The 27,063-nt window shown below is 47.5% G+C and overlaps 1 protein-coding gene across 1 annotated transcript; it reads left to right on the top strand.

Annotated features, from left to right (window-relative positions):
- Window positions 1-1,024: 1,024 nt before the first annotated feature.
- LOC140917506 (endothelin receptor type B) lies at window positions 1,025-16,310 on the top strand. Its single transcript, XM_073360543.1, has 7 exons — window positions 1,025-1,578; window positions 4,746-4,858; window positions 9,601-9,805; window positions 11,109-11,258; window positions 13,270-13,403; window positions 13,952-14,060; window positions 16,096-16,310. The coding sequence occupies exons 1-7, from the start codon at window positions 1,084-1,086 to the stop codon at window positions 16,243-16,245; spliced, it is 1,356 nt and encodes a 451-aa protein (XP_073216644.1). The 5' UTR covers window positions 1,025-1,083; the 3' UTR covers window positions 16,246-16,310.
- Window positions 16,311-27,063: the final 10,753 nt, after the last annotated feature.

Raw genomic sequence — 27,063 nt, 5'->3', positions numbered from 1 at the left:
TGATGAATCTTGCCCATATGCTCAGCGTTTAGCTGATCACCATATTTGGGGTCGGGAAGGAATTTTCCTCCAGGGCAGATTGGAAGAAGCCCTGGAGGTTTTTCGCCTTCCTCTGTAGCATGGGGCACGGGTCACTTGCTGGAGGATTCTCTGCTCCTTGAAGTCTTTAAACCACAATTTGAGGACTTCAATAGCTCAGACATAGGTGAGAGGTTTTTCGCAGGAGTGGGTGGGTGAGATTCTGTGGCCTGCGTTGTGCAGGAGATCGGACTAGATGATCATAATGGTGCCTTCTGACCTTAGTATCTATGAATCTATGAATGCCCTGTTACACAGAGCAGTTGTGAGGATAAGTACACATTAAAGATTGTGAGGCACTCAGATACTATGGTGATGCCTAAGCTAGATGGATATTACTGCTGCTCTCTTAACGACTAGCATTTCTTCTGGGTTTTGGAATGGGAGAAGATTGTTTAAAGATAAACTCAGATGTAATTATCTGAGACCAAATTATAGATGGAAGGAGTGTGGGGGCATGGGATGATAGCCAGCAAGATATAAAAGGCAGGCCTGAGATCAGTGCTTGTTGGCAAACCTCAGACTCACAGCATTCAATCTGGTTTTGTTCTGAGAGCAATAGGACATAGAATTCTCAACAGGAGACTGGCCTTTTCTGCATTGGTTCTTGTAACAATAATAGCTCTTAGCTAGCACATTTCAACCACAGATCTCAGAGTACCTTATAAGTGAGGGCATTAGCTACATTTTACAGACAGGGAAACTGAGTCACTGATGGGTGAAGTGACTTGACTGAGGTCAGACAGCCAATCAGTGGCTGAACCTGACTGAGCTTCTACTGGGCCACCACTTGAAATAAAACCAATGTTTGAAAGACTTCCACTGACTACACTGGACTTATGGTCAGGTCCTATGAGAATAATGGCAGTGTGGTTTCTTCTCTGATTCATCATTCAATTCCTCAGTTTCATTTTGCTTCCCCTTTCCCCTGTAACTGGTTTCCCCCCATTCCTTCTCTACAGGAGAAGCCAAGACTCAAACAGACATCCATACCGCTGTAAGCAAATGCACATAGGAATCTGGCTGGGGTTTGGTGTTCCATCCTCAATGGCTAGAAACCCAACTTCTGTAGCACTAGCCATTTCCCTGACTTGCCTTTTCTCAAGCGTCTGCAGTCAGACCCCAAGGAACATCAAGGAGAGCACGATTCCATTTAAGGTTCTACACCAGGAGCAGGTTTACGGTCTTGTCCAATCGAGCTTGTTCCAGGATGTCAAAGCCTCCTCCAACCAGTCGAATGACGCCAGTGGGAACGCCCAGTCACAGTTACCCCTGCCCACTATGTGCATAAAGCCTGCTGAAATCAGACACATCTTCAAGTACATAAATACCATCGTGTCCTGCACCATTTTCATGGTGGGCATCATCGGCAACTCCACCCTGCTGAGGATCATTTACAAGAACAAATGCATGAGGAATGGGCCCAATGTCCTCATTGCTAGCTTGGCTCTTGGGGACCTTCTCTACATCCTCATAGCTCTTCCCATCAATGTGTACAAGGTAGGCACCATGGGGCACTAATAAGCTTGCCATTTGGGAAGGTGGCAAGGGGGACTTCAACCCTCCCACATTACGATGCTCAGATCCTTCTATGATAAATACCTGGACAGATAACACGGGTTTGGGTGGCTAATGCACACCAAGAGGTATGATAACTATAAACAAGTATCTGAAGCAACTGTCAGAGAACCACTGTGCCAGTGGAGAAGGCATTGTGTGGGGATCCAAGAAACTTGGGTTCCTTTCTGAGGTTTGCCACTGACCTACTTTGGGCAAGTCACTACAGTCTCTGAGCCTCCGTTGTCCTTATCTATCTTGGGAGTAAATTCTTTTGCAGGGACTGTCTCTCCCTACAGACAGGGCTTAGTACAATACAGTCACGGCCAAGCTATTATATTATATATACTATTATAGCAATGAGTGCCACCTGGTGCAGAGATGGATTCTAGGATGGTGAAGGGGGACACATTTAGGGAAATGAAATTATTTGAAGAAACAGTTAGGCCACATATCAGCTGGGAGGTTGGTTGGACCATGAACAATCTCTCCAGGGAAGTGATAAAAATTACTCAGCACCAGACTGGAGAACAATTCTGTACTGACCAGGAGGCAGAGGTCCCTAGTGGCAGAGGGAAGAATGTTTTGAGGAAAGACTTGAGCCTGGTGCTGCCAGATGGTAATGAGATGAGGTGGGTGGTGGGTAGCAAGGCTTCCAGAAAAGGGACTGCCAGAGGGGTAGGGGAAAAGGAGCAGCACATGAGATCCCAATTGGAAACAAAGGGAAATCACAGGTGTTACAATACTTGATAAAGTTATCCCTGTTTGCTGAGCACCATGCCTTCCATTCTGTTCTATTCAGATTCTTATGCCACCCTCATCACTGCAATAGCTCAGCACTTCCAGGAGCCCATTAAGCAGCCTAACAAATTCCTTTATCTCCTGCTGTCATTGTGTGTGCCATGAAGTGGTTTGTGTTATGGTTTTGGTTTTGCATTTTAAAATGTCCATGCTGCTCTGCATTCATATTAGACAGCAGGTCAGGTGCACCTGGCACTTGCAGCAGAAGGGGTGGGGTGTGGGGGTTGGAGATGGCTCTTAGTTCCTGGAGGAGCTCATTGCATAGGCTTGGACTGGCACCTAGGAAAACTCTGACTCTTGCACAGATGAGCTTTATGTTCCATTATGCCTGAGGAGCGGAGGTGTCAGTTCATAATATGGGCCCTTCTACCAGATATTAACTCCACTGACATCTCATCTCACCCTCATCTCCATAGTATCCAAGCATCACATAATCGTAATGCATGTCAACCTTCACTATACCCCCTTTATAGGTGGGGAACTGATAGATTAAGTGGCTGCTCCAAACCCTATTGAAGACAATGGATCAGACCCTAAGGGTATGTCTATGCTGCATCTGAGGGCTAGTCTACACTAGAATTGCTACAGCGGCACAGCTATCATGCTGCTAGTGCAGATACTCTCCCATTGGCAAAATAAATCCACCTGTGCACAAGGCAGTAGCTATGACAATGGGAGAAGCTTTCTCCCGCCGACATAGCACAGTCCACACCAGTGCTTAGGTCAGAATAATTTACATCGCTCGGGGAGTGCTTTGTCACATCCCTGAGAAACATCATTTATATTGACATAAGTGCAAGTGTTACAAGCCCTCTGAGCAAGCCTCCTAGCCTGACACCATAGATGTTTGCTTATGGGGAGTGGGCTGGCACATCAAAAACAACTGTAGAGATGTTTCGGCTCAGCTGGAGCTCAGGCTTTCAGGTCTACCTCAACCCCTCGGCACTTATATCGGCGGGAGCAAGGCTGTAGTGTGGACACTGACATAGTCACGTCAACATAAGCTGCCTTACATCAATCTAACTCTATAATGTAGACCAAGCCACAATCTTAATGTAATGTTGCATTATTCCTTTTTGCACGTGTGTATAATTCAATTATTCTAATGTACAGCAATACAGTTGTTCCAGTATAATCCTGACTCAACAAGCCCCATAACTGGATTTCAGATGGTGATGTTCAATAATAAATTAACTTAACAACTTAGCATGAGTACGCTATCCTGCCCAATTAGAGACTGTGTCCTTAGTAAACTCAATGGGGCAAATTAAGCCCTGGTATAATGTCATTGGGTTCAATCGGATGAATTTGAGCCAGTATGTTAGAGTAAAATGAGTCCTCTCTAATTGTAGAACTTATTATTTTTAAACCTTTATGGGTGGCTACCTAGGACTAACCCGGGTTGCCTTAAGAAGTAAGGGTTTCCACTGAAGTCAAGTGGGTAAGGTAGAACAGAATTTGACCCCTAGCAAATACAAGATTATACACTAGTTAGTTTATTCTCGAATGACAAATTGTGATCTCAATCAAGTTTAACTAGGATCTGATCTAAACGTTTCCTTGCTGTTTGACTTGTCTGAGTCTGTTTGGTGACTTCTGAAATGTCGACAGGTGCTCTATCAATTACAGCCCTCAGCAAGTTGGCCATTTTTATGCTTTTAGGCCTAGATCCTCAAAAGTATTTAGACACCTAGACTCCCATTGATTCCAGTGGGAGTCAGGGACCTAAATGCCTGTGAGGATCTGGGCCTCAGTGTCATGCAATAAACTACTGGCCATTGCAGCTAGTGCTGCAAGGAGGAGTTGGTGTTGAGATCTACATTTAGATGAGCAGTAAGTTCAAGTTTGGAAGCAAGGCGGAATCCGGGCTGGACTGGAATCTGCTGGCACTGAAATTCAGCAGCTGTTCTTGTGAGATGTCAGCAGCAGCTAAAGATGAGCCCCTTGCAAATGTGAGCCCAGCCCAGAACCCAAATGCCAGGGGAGCTTCAGGCCCAAAGGAGTCAAAGTTGAATTTTGTACCTCTCAAAAAATGCCAGTGTTTGGGTTCAAACACTGGCTTCTGAACCACCCCTCAGCACAATAAACCCTCCTCCTAAAAGTGTGCTTGTGGGAGAGGACTCAGTCCCAGTGTGTCAAGCCATTTTACAACCCCATGCTCACACAGCCCAAGAGAGGTCACCCCGAATGCCAGCAGAGATAACATCCATGTGTTTCATAGCAACCTCTCCTTTCCATGAAGGGAACAACCTGCTCCAAAAAATCTGACAAGGCCTGTTAATCATGTGCTTCTTTGTCCTCTTTCCCAGCTGTTGGCAGAAGACTGGCCATTCGGCGTCCAGGTATGCAAGCTGGTTCCATTCATTCAGAAGGCATCTGTGGGCATCACTGTCCTCAGCCTCTGTGCACTCAGCATAGACAGGTAATGAACCTGCTATCACCACCACATTCTGCACCCAAGTCAATTTAATGATGGCACATCCCCCTTTGCTGTCCTTGAGGCAGCCAGTGGAAGAGTGGACTCACTGCTGGTGTGCCCCCTTGTGGCTGGGGATGGCATGGCTGGGGATAGCATGGCTGTCTCTCCTCTAGCTCCTCCTGTAGACAACTACTCCGGCTCTGCCATAATTGGCCAGCCAGGTCACGTTTAGTCTCTTCTCCCCTCCCCCCTTGGGGGTAAACAAAGAGTCCAATAAACTAAACTCAAATCTGCAAACACTTTGCCCTGACCTGGGCTCTGCAGAACTGTCCTCGGGCTTTCCAGCAGAGCGACACCTCCTAGTGCTTTCTCCCTGGCAGGACTGGCTCTAGGCACCAGCAAAGCAATCACATGCTTGGGGTGGCACAATGCCAGGGGCAGCATTCTTTTTTTTTTTTTTTTTTGCTTGGGCAGTTGTGCTCTTGGAGCTTGGGGCAGCAAATTTTTTTCCTCGGGGCGGCAAAAACCTAGAGCCGGCCCTGCTCCCTGGCTCCAAACTCAATTGTCCTTCTCCCTCTTGTGGCACGGGGTTCCCACCCCACCGGTCCTGGAGGGCAGGGGAACTCAGGCCTGCCCTCTGCTCTGGGTTCCAGGCCAGGCATCCTGTGGTGAGCAGCTGAGCTCTGCTCCCTCAGACTCCATGCTGCCTCCTTGGACTTCTTCCTACCTTGGCCCTTCCCATAGCCCCTCCCTGGGCTGCCTGTGCACCTGCCTCTCTCCAGGTCGCTCCTCCACTCTCCAGCTTGCAGAGATGGACTGCAGAGTTGTTCACCCCTCTCCCTACAAACTGGGCTTCCCTCTGGATGCTCACCAGCCGGCTCCGCCCCCAGCTAGGCTTCATCTCCCACCTGCCTCGTGCAATCAGGGGCACTATTTGTTCTCGGTCTCCAATTAACTCATGACTGTGGGGGGGCATACCCCCTCACATAGCCACAGTGCAGCCCACTGGTCCCACGTGGTCCCTGCTTCCCCTTGAGCCAAATTCAGAGAAGATGCTTAACATGCTGTGAGACTCACTCAGACCCTCTAACGCCCACTCTCGCCCAAGACAGTGGGATAACTGACATGCAGTGGAGATGGAAGATGCTCTAAGTCTAAGGCAGGGTTGGGACTACTTTAATTTGCACCTTCTCAGCCCTCCAGCCTGTTGCTTTTCTTACGACTCTCTGCTCCCTGGAGCCTTCTGTGTGTGACAGCACACGGCCCACACTTGCCACCTTACAGCACAGCATGGTCCTGTGTGTTCTGCCTAAGCTTCCCCCCAGTGCCATGTGACCTACCCAGATGAAATAGCAGCCTTGCCCTCCAGTCATCTGAGCCAAAGCACCTGACGCATTGGGGAAAGGAGTCCTGCAAAACAAAGCTCAAAAGGTACAAGACAACAAACTCTTTCACCAGCCAGGCTGCACCTCCAGGCCCTGCTCCTGTAGAATCATAGAATCATAGAATATCAGGGTTGGAAGGGACCCCAGAAGGTCATCTAGTCCAACCCCCTGCTCAAAGCAGGACCAATTCCCAGTTAAATCATCCCAGCCAGGGCTTTGTCAAGCCTGACCTTAAAAACCTCTAAAGAATCTCCTTCCTTAGAGGTTTTTAAGGTCAGGCTTGACAAAGCCCTGGCTGGGATGATTTAACTGGGAATTGGTCCTGCTTTGAGCAGGGGGTTGGACTAGATGACCTTCTGGGGTCCCTTCCAACCCTGATATTCTATGATTCTATGATTCTAAGGAGATTCTACCACCTCCCTAGGTAACGCATTCCAGTGTTTCACCACCCTCTTAGTGAAAAAGTTTTTCCTAATATCCAATCTAAACCTCCCCCACTGCAACTTGAGACCATTACTCCTCGTTCTGTCATCTGCTACCATTGAGAACAGTCTAGAGCCATCCTCTTTGGAACCCCCTTTCAGGTAGTTGAAAGCAGCTATCAAATCCCCCCTCATTCTTCTCTTCTGCAGGCTAAACAATCCCAGCTCCCTCAGCCTCTCCTCATAACTCATGTGTTCCAGTCCCCTAATCATTTTTGTTGCCCTTCGCTGGACTCTCTCCAATTTATCCACATCCTTCTTGAAGTGTGGGGCCCAAAACTGGACACAGTACTCCAGATGAGGCCTCACCAATGTCGAATAGAGGGGAACGATCACGTCCCTCGATCTGCTCGCTATGCCCCTACTTATACATCCCAAAATGCCATTGGCCTTCTTGGCAACAAGGGCACACTGCTGACTCATATCCAGCTTCTCGTCCACTGTCACCCCTAGGTCCTTTTCCGCAGAACTGCTGCCTAGCCATTCGGTCCCTAGTCTGTAGCTGTGCATTGGGTTCTTCCGTCCTAAGTGCAGGACCCTGCACTTATCCTTATTGAACCTCATCAGATTCCTTTTGGCCCAATCTTCCAATTGGTCTAGGTCCTTCTGTATCCTATCCCTCCCCTCCAGCGTATCTACCACTCCTCCCAGTTTAGTATCATCCGCAAATTTGCTGAGAGTGCAATCCACACCATCCTCCAGATCATTTATGAAGATATTGAATAAAACCGGCCCCAGGACCGACCCTTGGGGCACTCCACTTGATACCGGCTGCCAACTAGACATGGAGCCATTGATCACTACCCGTTGAGCCCGACAATTTAGCCAGCTTTCTACCCACCTTATAGTGCATTCATCCAGCCCATACTTCCTTAACTTGCTGACAAGAATACTATGGGAGACCGTGTCAAAAGCTTTGCTAAAGTCAAGAAACAATACATCCACTGCTTTCCCTTCATCCACAGAACCAGTAATCTCATCATAAAAGGCGATTAGATTAGTCAGGCATGACCTTCCCTTGGTGAATCCATGCTGACTGTTCCTGATCACTTTCCTCTCATGCAAGTGCTTCAGGATTGATTCTTTGAGGACCTGCTCCATGATTTTTCCAGGGACTGAGGTGAGGCTGACTGGCCTGTAGTTCCCAGGATCTTCCTTCTTCCCTTTTTTAAAGATTGGCACTACATTAGCCTTTTTCCAGTCATCCGGGACTTCCCCGGTTCGCCATGAGTTTTCAAAGATAATGGCCAGTGGCTCTGCAATCACAGCCGCCAATTCCTTCAGCACTCTCGGATGCAACTCGTCCGGCCCCATGGACTTGTGCACGTCCAGCTTTTCTAAATAGTCCCTAACCGCCTCTATCTCCACAGAGGGCTGGCCATCTGTTCCGTATTTTGTGATGCCCAGCGCAGCAGTCTGGGAGCTGACCTTGTTAGTGAAAACAGAGGCAAAAAAAGCATTGAGTACATTAGCTTTTTCCACATCCTCTGTCACTAGGTTGCCTTCCTCATTCAGTAAGGGGCCCACACATTCCTTGGCTTTCTTCTTGTTGCCAACATACCTGAAGAAACCCTTCTTGTTACTCTTGACATCTCTGGCTAGCTGCAGCTCCAGGTGCGATTTGGCCCTCCTGATAACATTCCTACATGCCCGAGCAATATTTTTATACTATTCCCTGGTCATATGTCCAACCTTCCACTTCTTGTAAGCTTCTTTTTTATGTTTAAGATCCGCTAGGATTTCACCATTAAGCCAAGCTGGTCGCCTGCCATATTTACTATTCTTTCGACTCATCGGGATGGTTTGTCCCTGTAACCTCAACAGGGATTCCTTGAAATACAGCCAGCTCTCCTGGACTCCTTTCCCCTTCAAGTTAGTCCCCCAGGGGATCCTGGCCATCCGTTCCCTGAAGGAGTCGAAGTCTGCTTTCCTGAAGTCCAGGGTCCGTATCCTGCTGCTTACCTTTCTTCCCTGCGTCAGGATCCTGAACTCAACCAACTCATGGTCACTGCCTCCCAGATTCCCATCCACTTTTGCTTCCCCCACTAATTCTACCCGGTTTGTGAGCAGCAGGTCAAGAAAAGCGCCCCCCCTAGTTGGCTCCTCTAGCACTTGCGCCAGGAAATTGTCCCCTACGCTTTCCAAAAACTTCCTGGATTGTCTATGCACCGCTGTATTGCTCTCCCAGCAGATATCAGGAAAATTAAAGTCACCCATGAGAATCAGGGCATGCGATCTAGTAGCTTCCGTGAGCTGCCGAAAGAAAGCCTCATCCACCTCATCCCCCTGGTCCGGTGGTCTATAGCAGACTCCCACCACTACATCACTCTTGTTGCACACACTTCTAAACTTAATCCAGAGACACTCAGGTTTTTCTGCAGTTTCATACTGGAGCTCTGAGCAGTCATACTGCTCCCTTACATACAGTGCTACTTCCCCACCTTTTCTGCCCTGCCTGTCCTTCCTGAACAGTTTATAACCATCCATGACAGTACTCCAGTCATGTGAGTTATCCCACCAAGTCTCTGTTATTCCGATCTGTAAGTAATGACCAGCAATGCACAGTGGCTCTGCACCTCTCAGACACATAGTTCAGATTCAGCCGCTGTCTTCTTGGCCCAGTCCTTCCTGTCAGCAACCCATTCTCACCAGCTAGACCTCAGCTGAGTGTCCAGTAGGAGCTGCCTGTCTGCACTTTTCCCAGGCCCCAGCTGGATTTCCCCCTCTTTCAGACCAAACCCAGTACCAGTCCAGAGGGGTGGTTTCCTGAGCTCAAGGCTTGCCTTAGCCCTTTCCAGCAGGGGACGGGGCTCTCACCCTGTCACAGTGAGTTGCAACTTGTGAAATGAAGGCAGTAACATCCTGTTGTGTCTGGCAGGTACAGGGCAGTGGCCTCCTGGAGCCGGATCCAGGGCATAGGGATCCCCATGTGGAAGGCAGTCGAGGTGATGCTGATCTGGGCTGTGGCTATCGTCCTGGCCGTCCCTGAAGCCATTGCCTTTGACATGGTGGAGCTGAACTATCGCGAGGAGATGCTCTGGGTCTGCATGCTGTCCTCCAAACAGAGCTCCAGATTCACCCTGGTGTGTACTCCACCCCTGTTCTAGTGATGAGGGGGCACTCCCCTTCTGGTGCTCACTACCAGCATGCAGATGGGAATGGATGGTGCACAGCCCCTCAGTGCCAGCAAGGCAATAACAGTACTGGGAAAAGCTCAGAAGGGAGTGGGCTCACATGTGTATCCGAGCTGCAAATCACAGGGTGGAGGTTGGATATGGAGTTTTGGTTCAGCCCATTGTGGAGCCAGAAGCCAGGTGGGATCTCGATCTAGAACCACATTCTTCTGAAGTCTGATGGTGCTCAGACCAAGGGTTTGGATTTGGACTCTTCTCTAAGCCCAGCCTCTCAGTCTGGAAGCCTGTGTAGAAATCAGGGTGTCTTTTGAGGTTCTTTGTACTTAGTGATTTCTCCTGGGTTTGAAATAAGAGCAACATCCCTAATGATTTGGGGATCCTTTTGCTTCTGGATGAAACCAGACGAGTGGGGAGCACAGACAAGTGTAAACATCTTAAAGCAAACTAAAGTGAAGGTAACTGGACTGGACTATCCCCTATGCATTCAGTACAGGGCCTGTGACACTCACTGGGATTCAGAGCTGGGCAAAATTCAGTGACACCAAAACATTTTGCAAATTTTTGCAGAGTTCACCAAATTGTTTCTCACCAAAAACCAAATTGTTTTACACCAAAAAACCCACAGACAAACCCTCAAACAAAACCCTAATCAGAACATTTTGTTTTACTTTCAAAATGTTTTGATTTTCTCTTCATAATTACTTCATTTCAAAATGTCCTTCAATTTTATTTTTAAAAAATTAAATGTTAAGAAAACCTCAAAATCAAAAAGAAACATTTTGTTCCCTCCCAAAATGCATTGTTTTGGCCATTTCAGAATGGCCAATGCACCAAAGACCCTGTTATTTACACAGCTTTACCATGACTAACATTATGGATGTTTACCTGCAGAGACAAGACGTGTTGAACTAAGCTGACCCTCCATTTACTTTTTACTACGGCTTTACAGAGCTGAGATCATAGTATCTGGGGATGGAAAAAATCCCTAATGAAGCATCAAAATGTATCCCCTTCGAGGACAGTATAGAGCTCTGCATGATATTTTGACTTGTGATTGCTTCCTGCCTCTGGGTGCTGTATATGATCTGCCAGAATAAGAAAGGGCTGCTTTTGGAAGGCAAATTAAACAGGAATAAGCCATCCTCTAACTATTTTGGATTAGGAGTCAGGACACTGGATTAGATGGAGCCTGGTTCTGCCCTGGGCTGGTTATTCCTGTTTCCTATTCATGTCCTTTCTGTTTTGTGTGTAGTTCTACAGGGATGTGAAGGACTGGTGGCTTTTTGGCTTCTATTTCTGCCTGCCTCTGGCATGCACCGGTGTCTTCTATACCCTCATGTCCTGCGAGATGCTGAGCAAGAGGAATGGCATGAGAATTGCCTTCAATGACCACATGAAGCGGGTGAGGGGATCCAGCCTTCTGCCAGGCAACCCACAGAGAGAGGATAGAGCTGCAGCACAAGAGACCATGTACTGGCCCTAGTCCACAGTGGGTGTGAAGTCCATGGAGGACAAGTCAGTGGAGTTATGGAAATTGACACTCGTGGAGGCCTGGGGCCACTAGCTCTGTACAGCTCATCTCTCAGTTTCATAGAGTTTAAGGCCAGAAAGTATCATCAGCTCATCTAGTCTGGCTTCCTGTATATGACAGGTCACCACATTGCACCCAGATATCCCTCTGCTAAGCCCACAGACTTTAGTTAGACTAAAGAATTTCCTCAGGTGACTAAACTATTGTGTGCCACGGGCAGGGAACAGGAGGGACCGAGGTGGCACCAGTGCCCAAGACTCCCTGTGATGGCAGGGTATTGACTAGGTGAGACATGCCCAGATGATCCCAGCGGGCAAACCATGCCCCATGTTGCAGAGGAAGTTGAACCGCTCCTGCCGGGATCCCTGCCAGTCTGAGCTGTAGGAAACACCCCTCTTCTGCCCAGTGGTGAGCGTTGCCAGAGTTTGTCTGGTACAACTCCAGGCACTAGCATTAAGGCTGCAAACCAGTTTGACTTTTAATGGATTATGCTTAGTTGTATTCCAGTAGTGCATAAAGGCCAGTGGCAACCAGGGTCCCTTTGGGCTAGGCATGGCGCATACCCACAAGTGCCAGTCCCTGCCCTGAAGAGTTTACAGTCTAAATAAACAAGCCAGGCAAGGGGGGCAGAAAGGGCAGATTATTATCTCCATTGGACAGAAGGGGCAGGGAGGCCCAGAGCTTCACCGGGGTTTAATGCACCTAACGCCCATTGAGGAGCTGGGCCTTAGTCCCTTTGTCTAAGATGTCTTGATCTCCACCTCCCCATGCCACAGTGGCTCCCCCGTTCCCTGTTACATTCCAGGACCACCCAGCCAATAGCTACAAATACCAGTACAAGAGCAATCATGCGGTGTTAGGTCAGGTCCCCAGCCCAGTCTGGTCCAATCTGACTGTCTTGGGGAAGCTAAGGCCCCCCAGTGTATTTATTATACCTGGGCTATAAATAGTCCTGTTTGTCTGTTATTTAAAGAAATGCTGTACAGGCAGTCCTTGAACTTACGACACAATTGGTTCCTGAAAATTGCGTCATAAGTCGAAATGTTATAACTTGGAACCACAATACACTCCATTGCGGGACCGAGCATCATTAAATCTAAACCAATTGCCATAAGTTGAATCAGGGGGCCAATTCAGAAGATTGTAAGTGCTGTTCATCGTAAGTCGAACGTTGTAAAGTTGAGGCCTGCCTGTATTACTGCAGCAGCTGCACATTGCCAGTGGAGATATCACTATGTTAGCAGGCAGAAGGGCAGGCTCTGGTAGCCTCATTGTGTGTTCACATCTCCCTTGAGGCAGCATAACAGACTCACTGCACAAGGAGAGGCTGGTGCTCAGCTTCCTGGCTTACTTCTGATGGTGTAAACTCCTCTGTCTTTGGCTGTGCGTCGGTAAGTAAGGGAGACCTCAAGCCTCATCAGTGGAGGCTCTTGTGGGCCTCACCTCCACTGCTGGCTCAAGCTCACTGTAGGCCTGATGCAAAGTCCACTGAAGTCAATGGGAGTCTTTCCACTGAATTCAGCATGCTTGGGTCAGGTCCTTTAAGTGTTCACTAATGCAAACATTGCTGACTCTGGCTGACCATAGAGTTCCTAGTCCCCACCAGTATTGTACTGCTTGTACTGTACCACCTGACCCCTCTGATCATGAAATCATGAACATTTCTGTGCTGTTGGAGACGTGTAAGGATTTAAGGGGTCTCCAGCCCTTACATTCCAGTGCTCTGCAATGATCATTCTGAGTGAGCACTAAATGCTGCTGGACGTGCCTGGGGATTTAAAGGACCCCTACAAGGGTTGTGCTAGTGGTGCTCTGCTCCCCTCCTCGGTCAGGCTCATGCTGAGTGTACACTCACCCACACTTCTTTACTTGTGAGTCTTAGCGCCGGGAAGTTGCCAAGACAGTGTTCTGCCTGGTGGTGATCTTCGCTCTCTGCTGGCTGCCTCTCCATCTGAGCAGGATCCTGAAGAACACCATCTATGACCAGACCGACCCCAACAGATGTGAATTGCTGAGGTGAGGACAACCTGAAAAAGACCCTCACTTCTGTATTGTACTTCAGTCTTGTGATCGCAGCGATATTAATACTGGACTCTGAATCCAGGCTGCCGACTGTGTAATTATCCCTGGAATGTCAATCACTGGTTTGTTTGTTTGTTTGATTGTTTGATTGTTTTTATTTGCTCAATTTCAAGGTGAGATACCCTTTTAATAGCCACAGAAAGGTGGGGGGGGGCAGATATTCCAGTGAGGTCCCATTATGGTTATGGTACGTGGGCAGGGAGCTGCTGTTATCAAAGAGCAAGGCACGTGTTTTGAGCTTATGGAAAGCAGGATGATCAAGGTAATCAGATGTTATGCTTCCAGGCATGAGCTGGTCACTGCAGGGGTAAGGAAGCAAATATTTCCCTCATGTCAGAGTATTGCACAATTGGCTAGGTGTGTTAGGGGCTTGTTTTGCTTTCCTTTGAAGCTCCAGTCACTGCTTCTTCACAGAAGCAGGACAGTGGGCTACACGGACCACTCCAAGTACACCCATCATTCTCTCTCCTCTCCACCCCCAGTTTCCTCCTAGTCATGGACTACTTTGGTATCAACATGGCCTCCCTGAACTCCTGCATCAATCCTGTAGCTCTCTACTTCATCAGCCGGAAATTCAAGAACTGCTTTCAGGTGAGAAACAAACGCAGCTAGCTCAGACTTGCTGCATGTGCCATGTGCTTGCTGTGGAGGCTTCTGAAGATGTCTCAGCTAGCAAGAGCATGAAGCAGGGTGTGGGCTGAGCTTTGGGAGGTGTTTATCATTGTAGTACAGAAGAACCTAGAGGTCCCAGGCAAGACTGGGACCCCATTTTTCTGGGTATGCTACATACACATAGTGAGAGACAGGACCTGCCCTGACAAGTTTACAATTGAAATAAATGAAACAGAGAAAGAGGAAACTGAGGCACGGAGTGGGTAAGTGACTTGGCCAATGGCACAAAGTGGCAGATTCAGGAATAGAACCTAGGTCTCCTGACTCCCACTCCTGTGCACTGTCTAGTAGTTTACTTCCTCCCAGTAAATCCTTAGAGGATGAATTCCCATTTGGAGAGGGACCAAAATCAAACGAATTCTCCCTAGCATCTCCACAGTGACCTATTTTTACGATGGCTCAAAGGGTCTCCATTTTGGTTACTGATGGTCTTGCTCCCATCACGTGCTGCACTCAGCAGGGCTGTGAAGTGGAGCAGAGGGGTTCAATCTAGAGCCAGCAAGAACTGATGCTCCCTGCAACATCAGCAGCAGCAGCACACCATGCACTTGCAGGAAGCACTGAAATGTGACCTAAGGCACATGGGGAAACAAAGTAAAGTTTTACTTCTGGGAGAATTCAGCACACAATATTTTAAAATTCTGCGAAATTCTGCATATTTTATTTGTCAAAATAATACAATATAATCAAGCCAGTTTCAATTATTTTGGTAATTTATTTAAACTACAATACAATGGATAGAGAATGGGAGTGGGGGTGCATTAGAGGAAATCTAATAGTAATGTAGCGACATTTGACCCTTTATTTCGAGCTATTAGTCAACAAATATATGCAGCTATATGCTCAGTGTTACATCATAGGCAACTGAAGAGCAAGTGAGGGCTAGGGAATCAAACTCACAATTTATGTTGGCTACTGACCATCTCCAAAAAGGTCAACACCAAAGAGGTAATGGAGCACATTTTGATAGGAATTTTTTTCAGTCCAAAAATTTAGACCAATTCTTATCACTAAAGCACCATAAGCATTTGTAAGGCCATACTGTCCTTTTCACCACTCTGGCAATGTAAAGGAGCCTTAAAACTTTTACACCTGTTTTATATTCCTGGGGGAATTCACAAAGACGATGGGAACCGTTCACTAAGCAGGCAGGCTGCTACATTCTGCTCTGCCCCCATGCCTACCTCCTCAGAAACACCTCAAAGCCCTGCCTCTCCATACCAAACATGCCGCAATAGCAAGCAAGAGGGACAAGGTGTGTCTCTCTCACGCACATCTGCATAGCCCCCCACCCAATCCCATCCCAGCGGTGATTTACATCTCTACCAGCTGCTCTGGACGCCCAACCTGCCTGCGCTGCAGGGGAGGGACACATGACCGCCCTTGTGGGCTTCCCTTTGCTTCCCCATCAGAAGTCATTTTTCTGCAGGGAAGCAAAGAAATCTGTGTTGGACATGAATTCTGTGCATGCGCAGTGATGCAGAATCCCCCTTGGAGTAAATTTTAAACTTTGTCTTCCCCTGGCCCAGCAGTCAAAGCAAATGGCTCCCAGAAAATGCATGGGCTGAGAGCCCTTCACACAAAGGGTGCTGTGGTCTTCAGTGCTTATGGTGCCTGCAAAAGCTCTGCTTTATGCTGTGCCTTGTTCCAAATGGCTGTACATAACAACAAGAGCGTCACAATGCCCCGACCAGACTCTGTCTGGGAAGCTCAGCCCTTAAGGGCATGGCCCCTAAGACCACAGGGTCACCAAACAATATAAAGTATGATAAATTGAAGTCTGTTTCCAGATAATTTATTTCCAGATAATATATGTATTTATTCTCCCAGGCCAAGACCCTCCCAATCACTTACCCACAAGACCACCCTTCATCTCGATAGTAATAGGGGATATTTCACCATGCTTTATCCCATAGTCCCAGCTCCTAACCCCTCCCTATGTATCTCTTCCCAGTCCTGTCTGTGCTGCTGGTGCCAGAGACCAGCCTTGAGCAGCGCACCAACGGATGATAAGGGGTCTGTTGGGAAGTGGAAAGCCAACGGTCAGGAATTGGGGCTGGACCGAAGCAGCTCCCACTTGAGTAACAAGTACAGCTCTTCCTAAAGAACCATCAATCAATTGGAGAGTTCACTGCAAGAGCTGAAAGGAGTCATCCATCCCACTCACAGAGTCATTTCCTGGCTGGCTCTGAGTCACTTGCTTTCCTTTCACAGATCCATTGGAAAAAGCAGCAGAACTTCTTACCATTGACTAGGGTGACCAGATGTCCCAATCTTATAGGGACAGTCCTGATATTTGGGGCTTTTTCTTATATAGGCACCTATTATCTCCCACCCCAGGTCCCGATTTTTTACACTTGCTATCTGGTCACCCTAGCATTGAACCTGCCACTGCCAGGGCCTTGGAACCTCACTTCTCATCTGTTCCTTTATAATCATCTTTTTTGTTTTCCTCAAAGGACCTTTTGGGTTTTAAATCCTGCTGGAGAAGCCAAGTGACCCATGGTGCTATCTGTCTCCAGATGGCAAGGCCACCAGATGGGGGGGGTGGGGAGGAGGGGATGGTGCTGTGGGTGATGTCACGTTTAAACTGACAAGGGACCAGTGGCGGAGGTCAATTCTGATCCTCCAAGCTGATATATTAAGAAGCCAAGGTGAAACCAAAGCAGCTGCATCACAGGCCCATAGCCTTCCCCTCTTTGCTCCTGGGACACCATCACTGGGGGTGAAATTCACCCTGGACAGCCAGCTAGCAGAAGTCCGAAACACCATTTAAGCCCTATTTAAGCCCAGAGGGTACCTAGGAATTGCGCTGCCCTCTGCCCAGGGGTGAATTTCACCCTGCATGTTTATAGTATAACAACACAGTAGTGTATTTAGAATAGAGCTGCTTAGTGGATGTTATATTCTTAGTAGAAATGAGGTTAAGAAAATGTTCCTTTTTTGAAATTGTATCATACAAAGAAATGGGCTGCTGTAGCTTCTCCCCTCTCCTTTCCAGCAGCTCCTTCACAGTGAGAGCTGTGTCTGGTCACATTGGGGTTTGTAAAGGCAAGCACAGGAATGGCAGCCTTGGCTAGAGTCAAGGTGGGCCAAAACCAGGCACTGTTGGCTTTCATCCACCACTCAGCTCTGCCAACTTGTCCTTAATTGCTATCTGCAGCACCCCATGTTGCTCCAGTCCTGGTCCTCTTCTGAACAGGAAAGATCAGCTCTGCTGGGGTTATGCTATGAACAGATGCCAGCAAGCTCACTGCACTTGTCACCTAAGTTAGGAGATGAACTAGAAGTGAAAGGGAACCCTTGATCACCATTGGGTCTGAGCAATGTTGGCTGCGTACCTAGTTACAGGAGCACTGGACCGCATACATTCATAAAGTCTAAGACCAGAGAGGCCTGCTAGATCATCTGTCTGATCTCCTATATATTACAGGCCAGAAAATGTCATCCAGTTACTCCTGGCTTGAGCCCATTGACTGCTGCTTGGCATAAGCCTGTCAATCAGAAAGACCAGTCTTGATCTGAAGGCTTCTAGAGATGGCCAAGCCACCACTTCCCTTGATAGTTTGTTTGTGTGGTTCATCAGACTCAGGGACACAGTTCAGAGATGGCTAAGGAAACCCCAGATGCTGCAAGAAGTGGTGCTGGAGATTCCTTAGGACGTGTTGGTCCCTCTCTTGCAGTACTGAAACAATGCTCCAGCATGGTGCTGCTGGTGCTGCCATTTGGCGGACTAGCCATAAACCCACAATTCTGCCCACTCGTGGTGGTCTATAGGCCCATCACTCTCCTTGCTAGCATCAGAGCTGGGAGCTCTCACTCACTGGGGCCAGATTCCAGCATAGTGTTTACGAGAGCTGCTCAGAATATGGTGAAGAGCCATCACTGACATAGCTGACCAGTTCAGCCAGGCTTTCACACCAAAGCTTCCACAAAGGAACAATCTGGCATTTATTCCAATGATGTTGTGAAAAATTTTATGGGGAATTTTCATGGGGGAGGAGGTCAGGTTTTCTCCTCCTTTCTTTCCTTTTCTTTTTTTGCTTCTTTGCCCTCTTTTCCATTCTGCCATGAAAAAAAAAGGGTGGGGAGAGTAGGGAAAAATGAAAAAAAATGAAAATAAAAATCCTAGTTTTGTTTCACTTTTGGTATTTTGCTTTACGCACACAGACACATACACTGACATGCTTTGCAAACATTTCCATTTTGAAAAAAGCCCAATTTGCAATGAGAAAAAATTGTTTGAAAATTGAGCCACTCTAGTAATTACAGTCTGCCCAGCTAAATGCCCATGATACTTGATTGGGCTGTTCTTGCCTTCACCTCCTAAGAGTTACACAGTGCTGCTGCTATTCTGTTCTCTCCTCGCCACCACAGAGGTGGCTGCAGTTTCATTGGTGGCTGAAATGCTCCGGGCTGGAGGGCACATTCTCAACAGCAAGTATTTTTAAATCATTATGATTTATGTCAGGGTCCTGGTATTTCTTATGCTTACAGGTGACCTGAGTGAGCGTGTGTGTATATACTTTATATAAACCCCAGTCTCTGTGTTCCTGTTCAGCATGTGATCTGACATCCTCACCCCCATACCACCCTGCATTAACCCCAAACAGGGTCACCGTCCCCACACTCTGGAATCAGAACACTTAGTGGCAGAGAGACTGAGCGAATCTTAAAACCAGAGAGAGCTGACTGATTAAATTGATCTCTCCACCCCAGTGGGTTATCAAGTGAGTCAATAGGCTAAGTTTCCCTAAACTTTGGTATATGGAGCAACCTAGAATTTCTAATGGGCCAGAAAAAGGGGCAGCTGGGGTTGGAGAGGGCAACCGCTGCTTGTGGGGGGAGAGGATCCATTGGAGGAGGGAGTCCTGGAGATTTGCTCCTGTGGGAGAGGAAAGGCCCGTTTGACAAGTCTGGAGATCATTTTCAGGTGACTTTGAGGCAAAGCAGGTGACATTGCAGGACAAACTGCTGTCAACCTGAATGGTAACGTCAGCACAGCAAACAAGCTGAAACCAACCCAGAAAGAACAGCAGACCCTTACCAGCATGTCAATTCCCATTGGGCTAGCACTTCCCAGCTTGCTAGCCTTCCTCCTGCTACCCTCTGCTCTTCAGGGCTTTCTGGCCATTGCTCTTCATGTCCTTGACCTTTCACTGGCTCCTTTGCTGGTTTTCAGGCAGTTCATTTTAGCCTGACCCTGCGATGCCTGGATCTGAGGGCTGCACTCAAGAACTAGAGCTGGCAGTGACCATCTCCCTGGCAGACAGGTCAGGGGAGCAGGTGGCAGGAGCAGAGAGGATGCCTCATTTAGGAATAGCGGCATTTCAGAATGCAGAAGGAGGGGCAAAGGGGGGATTAACTCACTTCATCAAGACAGTAACTAGGGCTATTTCTCTCGGTTCAAGAGAGACTTTGGACCATGGCAGAGGCCCAGATCCTCAAAGATATTTAGGCATCTAATTACCATTGATTTGAATGATAGTTAAGTGCCTAAAAACCTCTGAGGATCTGGGCCAAAGTGCTTAGCGCTTCAAGGGACAAGCATGGGAAGAGGGTCCAAGCCGCCTAGCGCTTGGAGCGCCGCCTGCTGGATGAGCTGCAGAGCGACAGATTGTGCAGGTCCTTAGCACTCAGCTGAACACTGTGCCACAGTGGCACAAGCGGGGTTTGCAGACGGAAAGAAATAAAAAATTCTGGGGAAAGAAGGAAGCTCATTAGTTTATAGCTGTAATTTTGCCCCTTCTTAGTATCTTCCCTGTGCAAAAATGTTGCCCGTACCAACTCAAAAGAGCCAGCCCTTATCACACCATCACATAAAGGAAGTACCCAGGGTTCCTCACTAACCTAGACCCTGGAAAGGGGCCTCAGCCAAGTCCTCCTAATGTTCAGTAGGCTGGCAAGGAATTTGTGCCTGTGACTCATTTTGTTCCACCTTTGGAGACCCCCTTGCTGCCTTGTGCCATATTGACATATTGGGCTGGAAGCGTGGGGGGACAGATGCACCCCTCCCGTTAATTTCAATGGGAAATGTGCCTCTAAATCCCCCAATGCTGCTTTGAAGCTCTCAGCCATAAGCATTGAGTGGTGGCAGTAAATACACAGCATCCTATACTTTCAACAGCCACAAGCTTCTCGTTGGCACTGGAAGGAGAGCTCAGGGTGCTTTGCAGTGCTCGGACCAGACAGCCGTCAATTACAGGCACCCTGGGGGACTGCAGATCACCATATTGAACAGCCAGGCACAGAAGGGCTACAAATCCCTTGCCTTTTCATCCTAAAGGAGCTCTTTTATTCATTTCCACATTAACTGTTGCATGCAAATCAATGTTTTAGTTTTATAAATGTTTCAAATCTTTCAAAACAGCCTCAGATCCACATGTTATAAATATTGCAACAAATAGGCTGCTGCAAATTTATTCCAGCTCCGGATTCTGGTGGCTCCAGCCATGTTCTTGTTTAATGAGGGCCTCAGTATCCTTCAGCATAGCTGGTCCCTTGCAGCTCACTGGTGCACCCTCTGTAATTCTCTTGTCAAATGATCTCAAAGTTTATTTGGCCCAACAGGAAACTGTATATGCATTTTTTTAACCCTTTTGTATGATAGATGCATCTGAATGTAATTTCCCCAGCCTTAAAATATCATCTCTGGACTAAGACCAACCCCAGAAAACATTGGCCTGAATTATGGGCACCTGAAAACTGGAAGTTCCAATGGAAGCTATTCTTCAGCCTTAAGCTTAGCTTTCACTACCAGCAAAAATGACAATGCAATGACATAGACATCCGTGGAACAAGATCATATCTATATTGATGCATCCAGCTTTGAGAAGCAGATAGTATAATATAAGCATGTATGTAGCTATTCCTCTCTTCTCGTTGTGGGGAGAAAGAGAGGACAAGAAGGGCTTCAGAGCCAAATTTAGGGCTCAAGCAGCAGTTGTTATATCCTGACACCCTGAGATATCAGAGAAAGTCACCCGTCAGCTACCAGAAGCCAGCTGGGTTTCAGATCTTGTAAACTACAAGGAGGTTTATTCTCTGTCAGGTGTCCTCAGCTGAGCAATCATGGGATGAGCCTCTTGTGTGTGAGTCAGCTCCTGTTTGTGAACCCCCCCCCCGCCGAGGGAATTGCCTTACTGCTAACTAGGATGCTTATTTTTAACAATCCCCTTTCATTGGGGTTAGCAAATCTGGTGATCACGAGTGCAGAGAAACTGATGGCACCATCTAGAGGCAGGCTGGCCCTGTGCAAACACCTCCCCCCTACACATAGCTCTGTCAAAGACTCACCAGGCTGAGCCCCACAAACTCAGTCCAGCTGCGGCTCAACTCCCCCTTTGAAATCAGGCCTCTACTAGAGAAAGGCTTTGCAGCCTGCCAGTGGAAAGTGCTATAGAAAAGCAAACTATCAACCGCAGCCCTTGCACCCCCCCAAGCCAAGTGCTTGACAGCTCCTTGTACCACAGTGAAACAGACAAGATGGGCCAGCTGTGGTGGAGAGAGAGGAGAGAATCTTATCATGAAACCCAGGGTTTAGTGGGTTTCTTGACCTTAATGTCTGTGAATGCAAACACACTACCAACCTGTCATAGGGCTCCAGGCCATCAATTTGTCTTGGAAAGAGCAATATATAGCAAATCATGACATGTTATGCCCTGTCTTTTTCTTCTCTGTATGTTAATAAAACATTTTCATGTTTGATAGGAAAGACTCTGGCTGTCTCTTATCATTGGGCAGCAGCCCTGGGAAGTCTGCTAAATACTTAATAGAGGGTCAACTGGTTCCCGTGACTCTTGTGTTCATTTGGCGACTGTAGACATTGCACACACCCCTCTAAACATGTTCCCCTGGGCTAGCATCTTGGCAAATATCAGCCATCAAAAGGATTAAGAATGGCTTCATTTATGACAAAATAAAGGCTAATGGCCCCACTGCTGGAGGGCAGCAGATAAACTTTAGACAACATTAGGCCACATTGCATTTGGTATATACTGCAGTGGGCTTGCTGAGCTCAGGCTGCAGGGCCCAAAATAGCTGTGTGGGCACTCAGGCCGGGGCCCAGGCTTAGAGAACCCCACACCCTCGCCAGGTCTCAGAACCCTGACTCCACTACTATTTTTAGCTCTGCTTCTCAAGATCTGTAAGCCTTAGTCAACTGATCCAGGCTCTGAGATGGTGCTGCAGATTTTTCTTTGCCATGAAGCCATACCTGTGTAGTATAGTTCCTTTGCAGACAGTGCTGCATTAGGTTACATGCAGGAGGTTTTCTGCAGAACTCTAAGAGCTAGAATCTTTTTTTTTTATTTAAGGAAAAGAAAACTTAATTTCTGCAGAAGCTGCTGGGTGCAGAGAAGTGCTGGTCCTGCGGGCAGACAAGCTACAGGATCAGTCCAAACACTGATTCTCCCTTAGATTGGAGCTGAAAACCCTGCTTTGATGGAAATGATTACAAAAATACAGTTTAAAGCTGAGCAGAAAGCCTTTTAGCCTGCCAGAGCCTGAGTTCAGTGTTGTCAGCTCCTCCTGCTGGCAATGCTAATGCCATGAATTCCTCGCTCTTCCTTAACATTCAACTACTAATAATAGACCCATGGGCAGGGAGAGGGCACCAAGCCCCATTGTGAAGTGATGAGTCATCCCTGAGCTAGAGCCTGATGAAGCCACATGTGGTGATGAGTCATCCCTGTGCTAGGCTCCAGACAGTCCTCAAGCCGGGAGCTGGTCCAGCAATTCTCAGGGACCATCCCCATCACAATTTCTGCCAGTTTGAGCAGACTGACCCTGGTCAGGCTCAGAGGCCAAGGTGGATTTCATAATGCCAGCTGGTGCCCTCTACAAGCAAAATGACATTTCCAGGCTCCCCCACCACTGAGATGGCAGAGCTAATTCGAGGTTTCCAGAACCAAGGGGCCCAGCTACAATGGAAAACATCTTCCTAGGATCACAGATCCCAACAGTTGTGGGCCCCCTCGCGCCGTCAGCCACACGAGCTGTGGCTCGTCAGCCACATGATCTAGGCCCAAAGCTCCCACTACCAGAGAGCTGATGTGAACAATTGGAAGTTTCAGGGTTTCTCAAACAATGTCACCTACTCTTCCTGGTGATGTTCCACCCGAAGAACCAAACCAAGGTAGGGATTGTCATCAGTTTATTGAGAGGCAAAGCACTGGATTGGGCATTCCCACTCCTCGCAGGGGGGTGGGGAGACAACACACACACACACACAATTCTCAATGACTTTGATGAATTCATTCGTTTCTTTTCACTCATGTTTGATGGTCCAAACTGTGCCCGCTCTGCCGAAGTTGCCCTGCAGTTATTGAGACAAGGCCCCTGTCGCAGCCTGCACCACCCACTTCCATCCCCAGGTAGCTGATACAGCCTGGAATGAAGCAGTGCAGCTTTACCACTTCTGACTAGGCTTGAAGGATGAGATTAAAAATGAACTGACCCAGGTCAACCCCCACCACTGCATTACTCCCCTGTATTGACTTGTATTGTGTATCCAAATTGACAGTAATTGACAACATGACTGTTCAATGGCAGAAAGAAGGAAAGTGTGTGCTCAGCCCCACCTGGCCCTGCCCTATTCCTGTCACCCTCCTGCCATGCAATCACTGAACCTGAACCCTTGCAGGTAGATACAACACGAATGTGACCCTCAGATCAAGAGAAGGAATAGCGTTTTCTCAATGGCCTATGCCTGTACTGTGGGGAATTAGGCTACTTTGCCATCAGGTGCTCCCTGAAGTCCTGTCCCATGGGTAGTCTGGGAAAACAGGCAGGTCCAGCCTCATGAGAGGGGACATGGCTGGCCAGAACGACAGATGTCAGTTCCCCAAACAGACCCTCTCTGCTACCTATCTTAACGGCTGCAGACAATGGCCAATCTCACTTTCTGATCAAGCTTTGACTTTGAGGCCTGTCTATCAGCTTGCTCTGATAGATTCTGGAGCCTCTGGCAATTTTATGGACACTGGATTTGCTAAACAAACCACTTTCTGCTGCACAGGAAGCTTACCCACAACTTGGTGGAGGCAATAAATGGCACCTTGCTGTCCTCGAGACTGGTCATCTCTGAGACTCACCCCTCTGAGTTGTAATTCAGGACCACACTATGTTGGGGAAGAGTCGGCATGGCTTTTTAAAGGGAAATCATGTCCCACTGATCTACTAGATTTCTTTGAGTGGAGCCACAAACATGGACAAGGATAATCTAGTGGATACAGCATATTCAGACTTCCAAAAAGCCTTTGAGAAGATCCCTCACCAAAGGCTCTTAAGCAAAGTAAAACAGTCATGGCATAAAAGGAAAGGTCCTGCCATGGAGCAGTAAGTGGTTACAAGATAGGAAACAAAGGGTAGGAATGAATGTCAGTTTTCACAGTAGAGAGAGGTAAATAGTGGGATCCCCGAAGGATCTGTACTGGCACCAGTTCTGTTCAACATATTCACAAATGATCTGGAACAAGAGGAAAATAGTGAGGTGGCGAAGTTTGCAGACAATATGCTGTTACTCAAGATACCGAAGTCCAAAGCAGACTGCAAAGAGTTACAAAGGGGTCTCACAAAACTGGGTGACTGGGCAACAAAATGGCAGATGAAATTCAGTATACAAAGTAATACACATTGGAAAACATAATCCCAGCTATACTTATAAAATGATGGGCTCTAAATTAGCTGTTACCACTCAAGAAAGAGATCTTGGTGTCACTGTGGCTAGTTCTCTGAAAACATCTGCTCAGTGTGCAGCAGCAGTTTAAAAAGTGAACAGAATGCTGGAAATCATTAGAAAAGGCATAGATAAGAACACTGAAAATACCATAATGTCACTACATAAATCCATGGTCTGCACACACCTTGAACACTGCATGAAGTTTTGGTCGCCCCATCTCGAAAAAGATATATTGGAATTGAAAAAAAGTAGAGAAGAGCAACAGAAATTATTAGCAAAAAGAAAAGGAGTACTTGTGGCACCTTAGAGACTAACCAATTTATTAGAGCATAAGCTTTCGTGAGCTACAGCTCACTTCCTCAGATGCATATCATGGAAACTGCAGCAGGCTTTATATATACACAGAGAATATGAAACAATACCTACTCCCACCCCACTGTCCTGCTGGTAATAGTTTATAGATTAAGCTATTATATAGATTATAGATAAATAGATAAGCTATTACCAGCAGGACAGTGGGGTGGGAGTAGGTATTGTTTCATATTCTCTGTGTATATATAAAGCCTGCTGCAGTTTCCATGATATGCATCTGAGGAAGTGAGCTGTAGCTCACGAAAGCTTATGCTCTAATAAATTGGTTAGTCTCTAAGGTGCCACAAGTACTCCTTTTCTTTTTGCGAATACAGACTAACACGGCTGTTACTCTGAAACCTGTCATTAAAAAGACTGGGACTCCTCATCTTAGAAAAGAGACGACTTAGGGGGGATATGATAGAGGTCTATAAAATCTTTAATGGTGTGGAGAAAGTGAATAAGGACGTGTTATTTACTCCTTCTCATAACTCAAGAACTATGGATCACCCAATGAAATTAATAGTTAGCAGGTTTAAAACAAACAGAAGGAAGTACTTTGTCACACAACACACAGTCACCCTCATTTCCAGGGGATGTTGTAGAGACCAAAACTGGGTTCAAAAAAGAATTAGACAAGTTCATGGAGAATAGGTCCATCAATGGCTATTAGCTAAGATGGTGTGATGAAGTGGGATTTTCTTAATTTTTTCCATAAATACTGCGTGTGCATCAGTTTCCCCTGTGTACTGTATCACACAAATATCTAGGTGGTGGGACAAGGTGTGTGATCGTTGCAGAGACCCCTACAGAGCAGGTAACTGCCATCTGGCTGCCTGGGCTCAGACAATGGCTGATATTCTGTGTCCTGGAAACTGATGACCAGGGCCCATCCTCTGAGAGGAGCCAGGCGGAGGTGTTGGAGAAACAAAGCAAGAGGTGGAGGCCAGGTGACCAGTTTGCCTGGGAAAGAGACAAAGGCAGCCGGGCGTGACTGAGGGTGGGCTTCTTGAAGCTAGTCAGTCTCCTAGTTTGGGACTGAGAGGGGAGAGCCCAGGGCTCTGGATCCCCCCACGATGGACTTTGTTGAATGTTCCTGCTTTCTGTGCTAAGCCCTTGTCTACACTAGGAGTTGAGGTTGAATTTAGCAGCGTTAAATCGATTTAACCCTGCACCCGTCCACATGATGAAGCCCTTTTTTTCGACTTAAAGGGCTCTTAAAATCAATTTCCTTACTCCACCCCTGACAAGGGGATTAGCGCTGAAATCGGCCTTGCTGGGTCGAATTTGGGGTACTGTGGATGCAATTAGATGGTATTGGCCTCCGGGAGCTATCCCACTGTGCTCCATTGTGACCGCTCTGGACAGGACTCTCAACTCAGATGCACTGGCCAGGTAGACAGGAAAAGGCCTGCGAACTTTTGAATTTCAATTTCCTGTTTGGCCAGCGTGGCAAGCTGCAGCTGACCATGCAGAGCTCATCAGCAGAGGTGACATGATGGAGTCCCAGAATTGCAAAAAAGCTCCAGCATGGACTGAACGGGAGGTACGGGATCTGATCGCTGTATGGGGAGAGGAACCCGTGCTATCAGAACTCCATTCCAGTTTTCGAAATGCCAAAACATTTGTCAAAATCTCCCAGGGCATGAAGGACAGAGGCCATAACAGGGACCCGAAGCAGTGCCGCATGAAACTTAAAGAGCTGAGGCAAGCCTATCAAAAAACCAGAGAGGTGAACGGCCGCTCCGGGTCTAAGCCCCAAACATGCCACTTCTACGATGAGCTGCATGCCATTTTAGGGGGTTCAGCCACCACTACCCCAGCCGTGTTGTTTGACTCCTTCAACGGAGATGGAGGCAACATGGAAGCAGGTTTTAGGGATGAGGAAGA

This window comes from Lepidochelys kempii, chromosome 9 (assembly GCF_965140285.1).
Source record: "Lepidochelys kempii isolate rLepKem1 chromosome 9, rLepKem1.hap1, whole genome shotgun sequence".
Lineage (NCBI taxonomy): Eukaryota > Metazoa > Chordata > Testudines > Cheloniidae > Lepidochelys > Lepidochelys kempii.
The sequence above is the reverse complement of the archived record's forward strand: the minus strand, read 5'-3'. Positions and strand labels throughout refer to the sequence as shown.

Excerpts from the sequence above, each read along its gene's own strand:
- LOC140917506 (XM_073360543.1), top strand. The coding sequence starts at position 1,084 with ATGCACATAGGAATCTGGCTGGGGTTTGGTGTTCCATCCTCAATGGCT. Across the intron at positions 9,806-11,108 it reads AGAGCTCCAGATTCACCCTG|TTCTACAGGGATGTGAAGGA; the intron begins GTGTGTACTCCA and ends TTTTGTGTGTAG. Across the intron at positions 14,061-16,095 it reads AATTCAAGAACTGCTTTCAG|TCCTGTCTGTGCTGCTGGTG; the intron begins GTGAGAAACAAA and ends ATCTCTTCCCAG.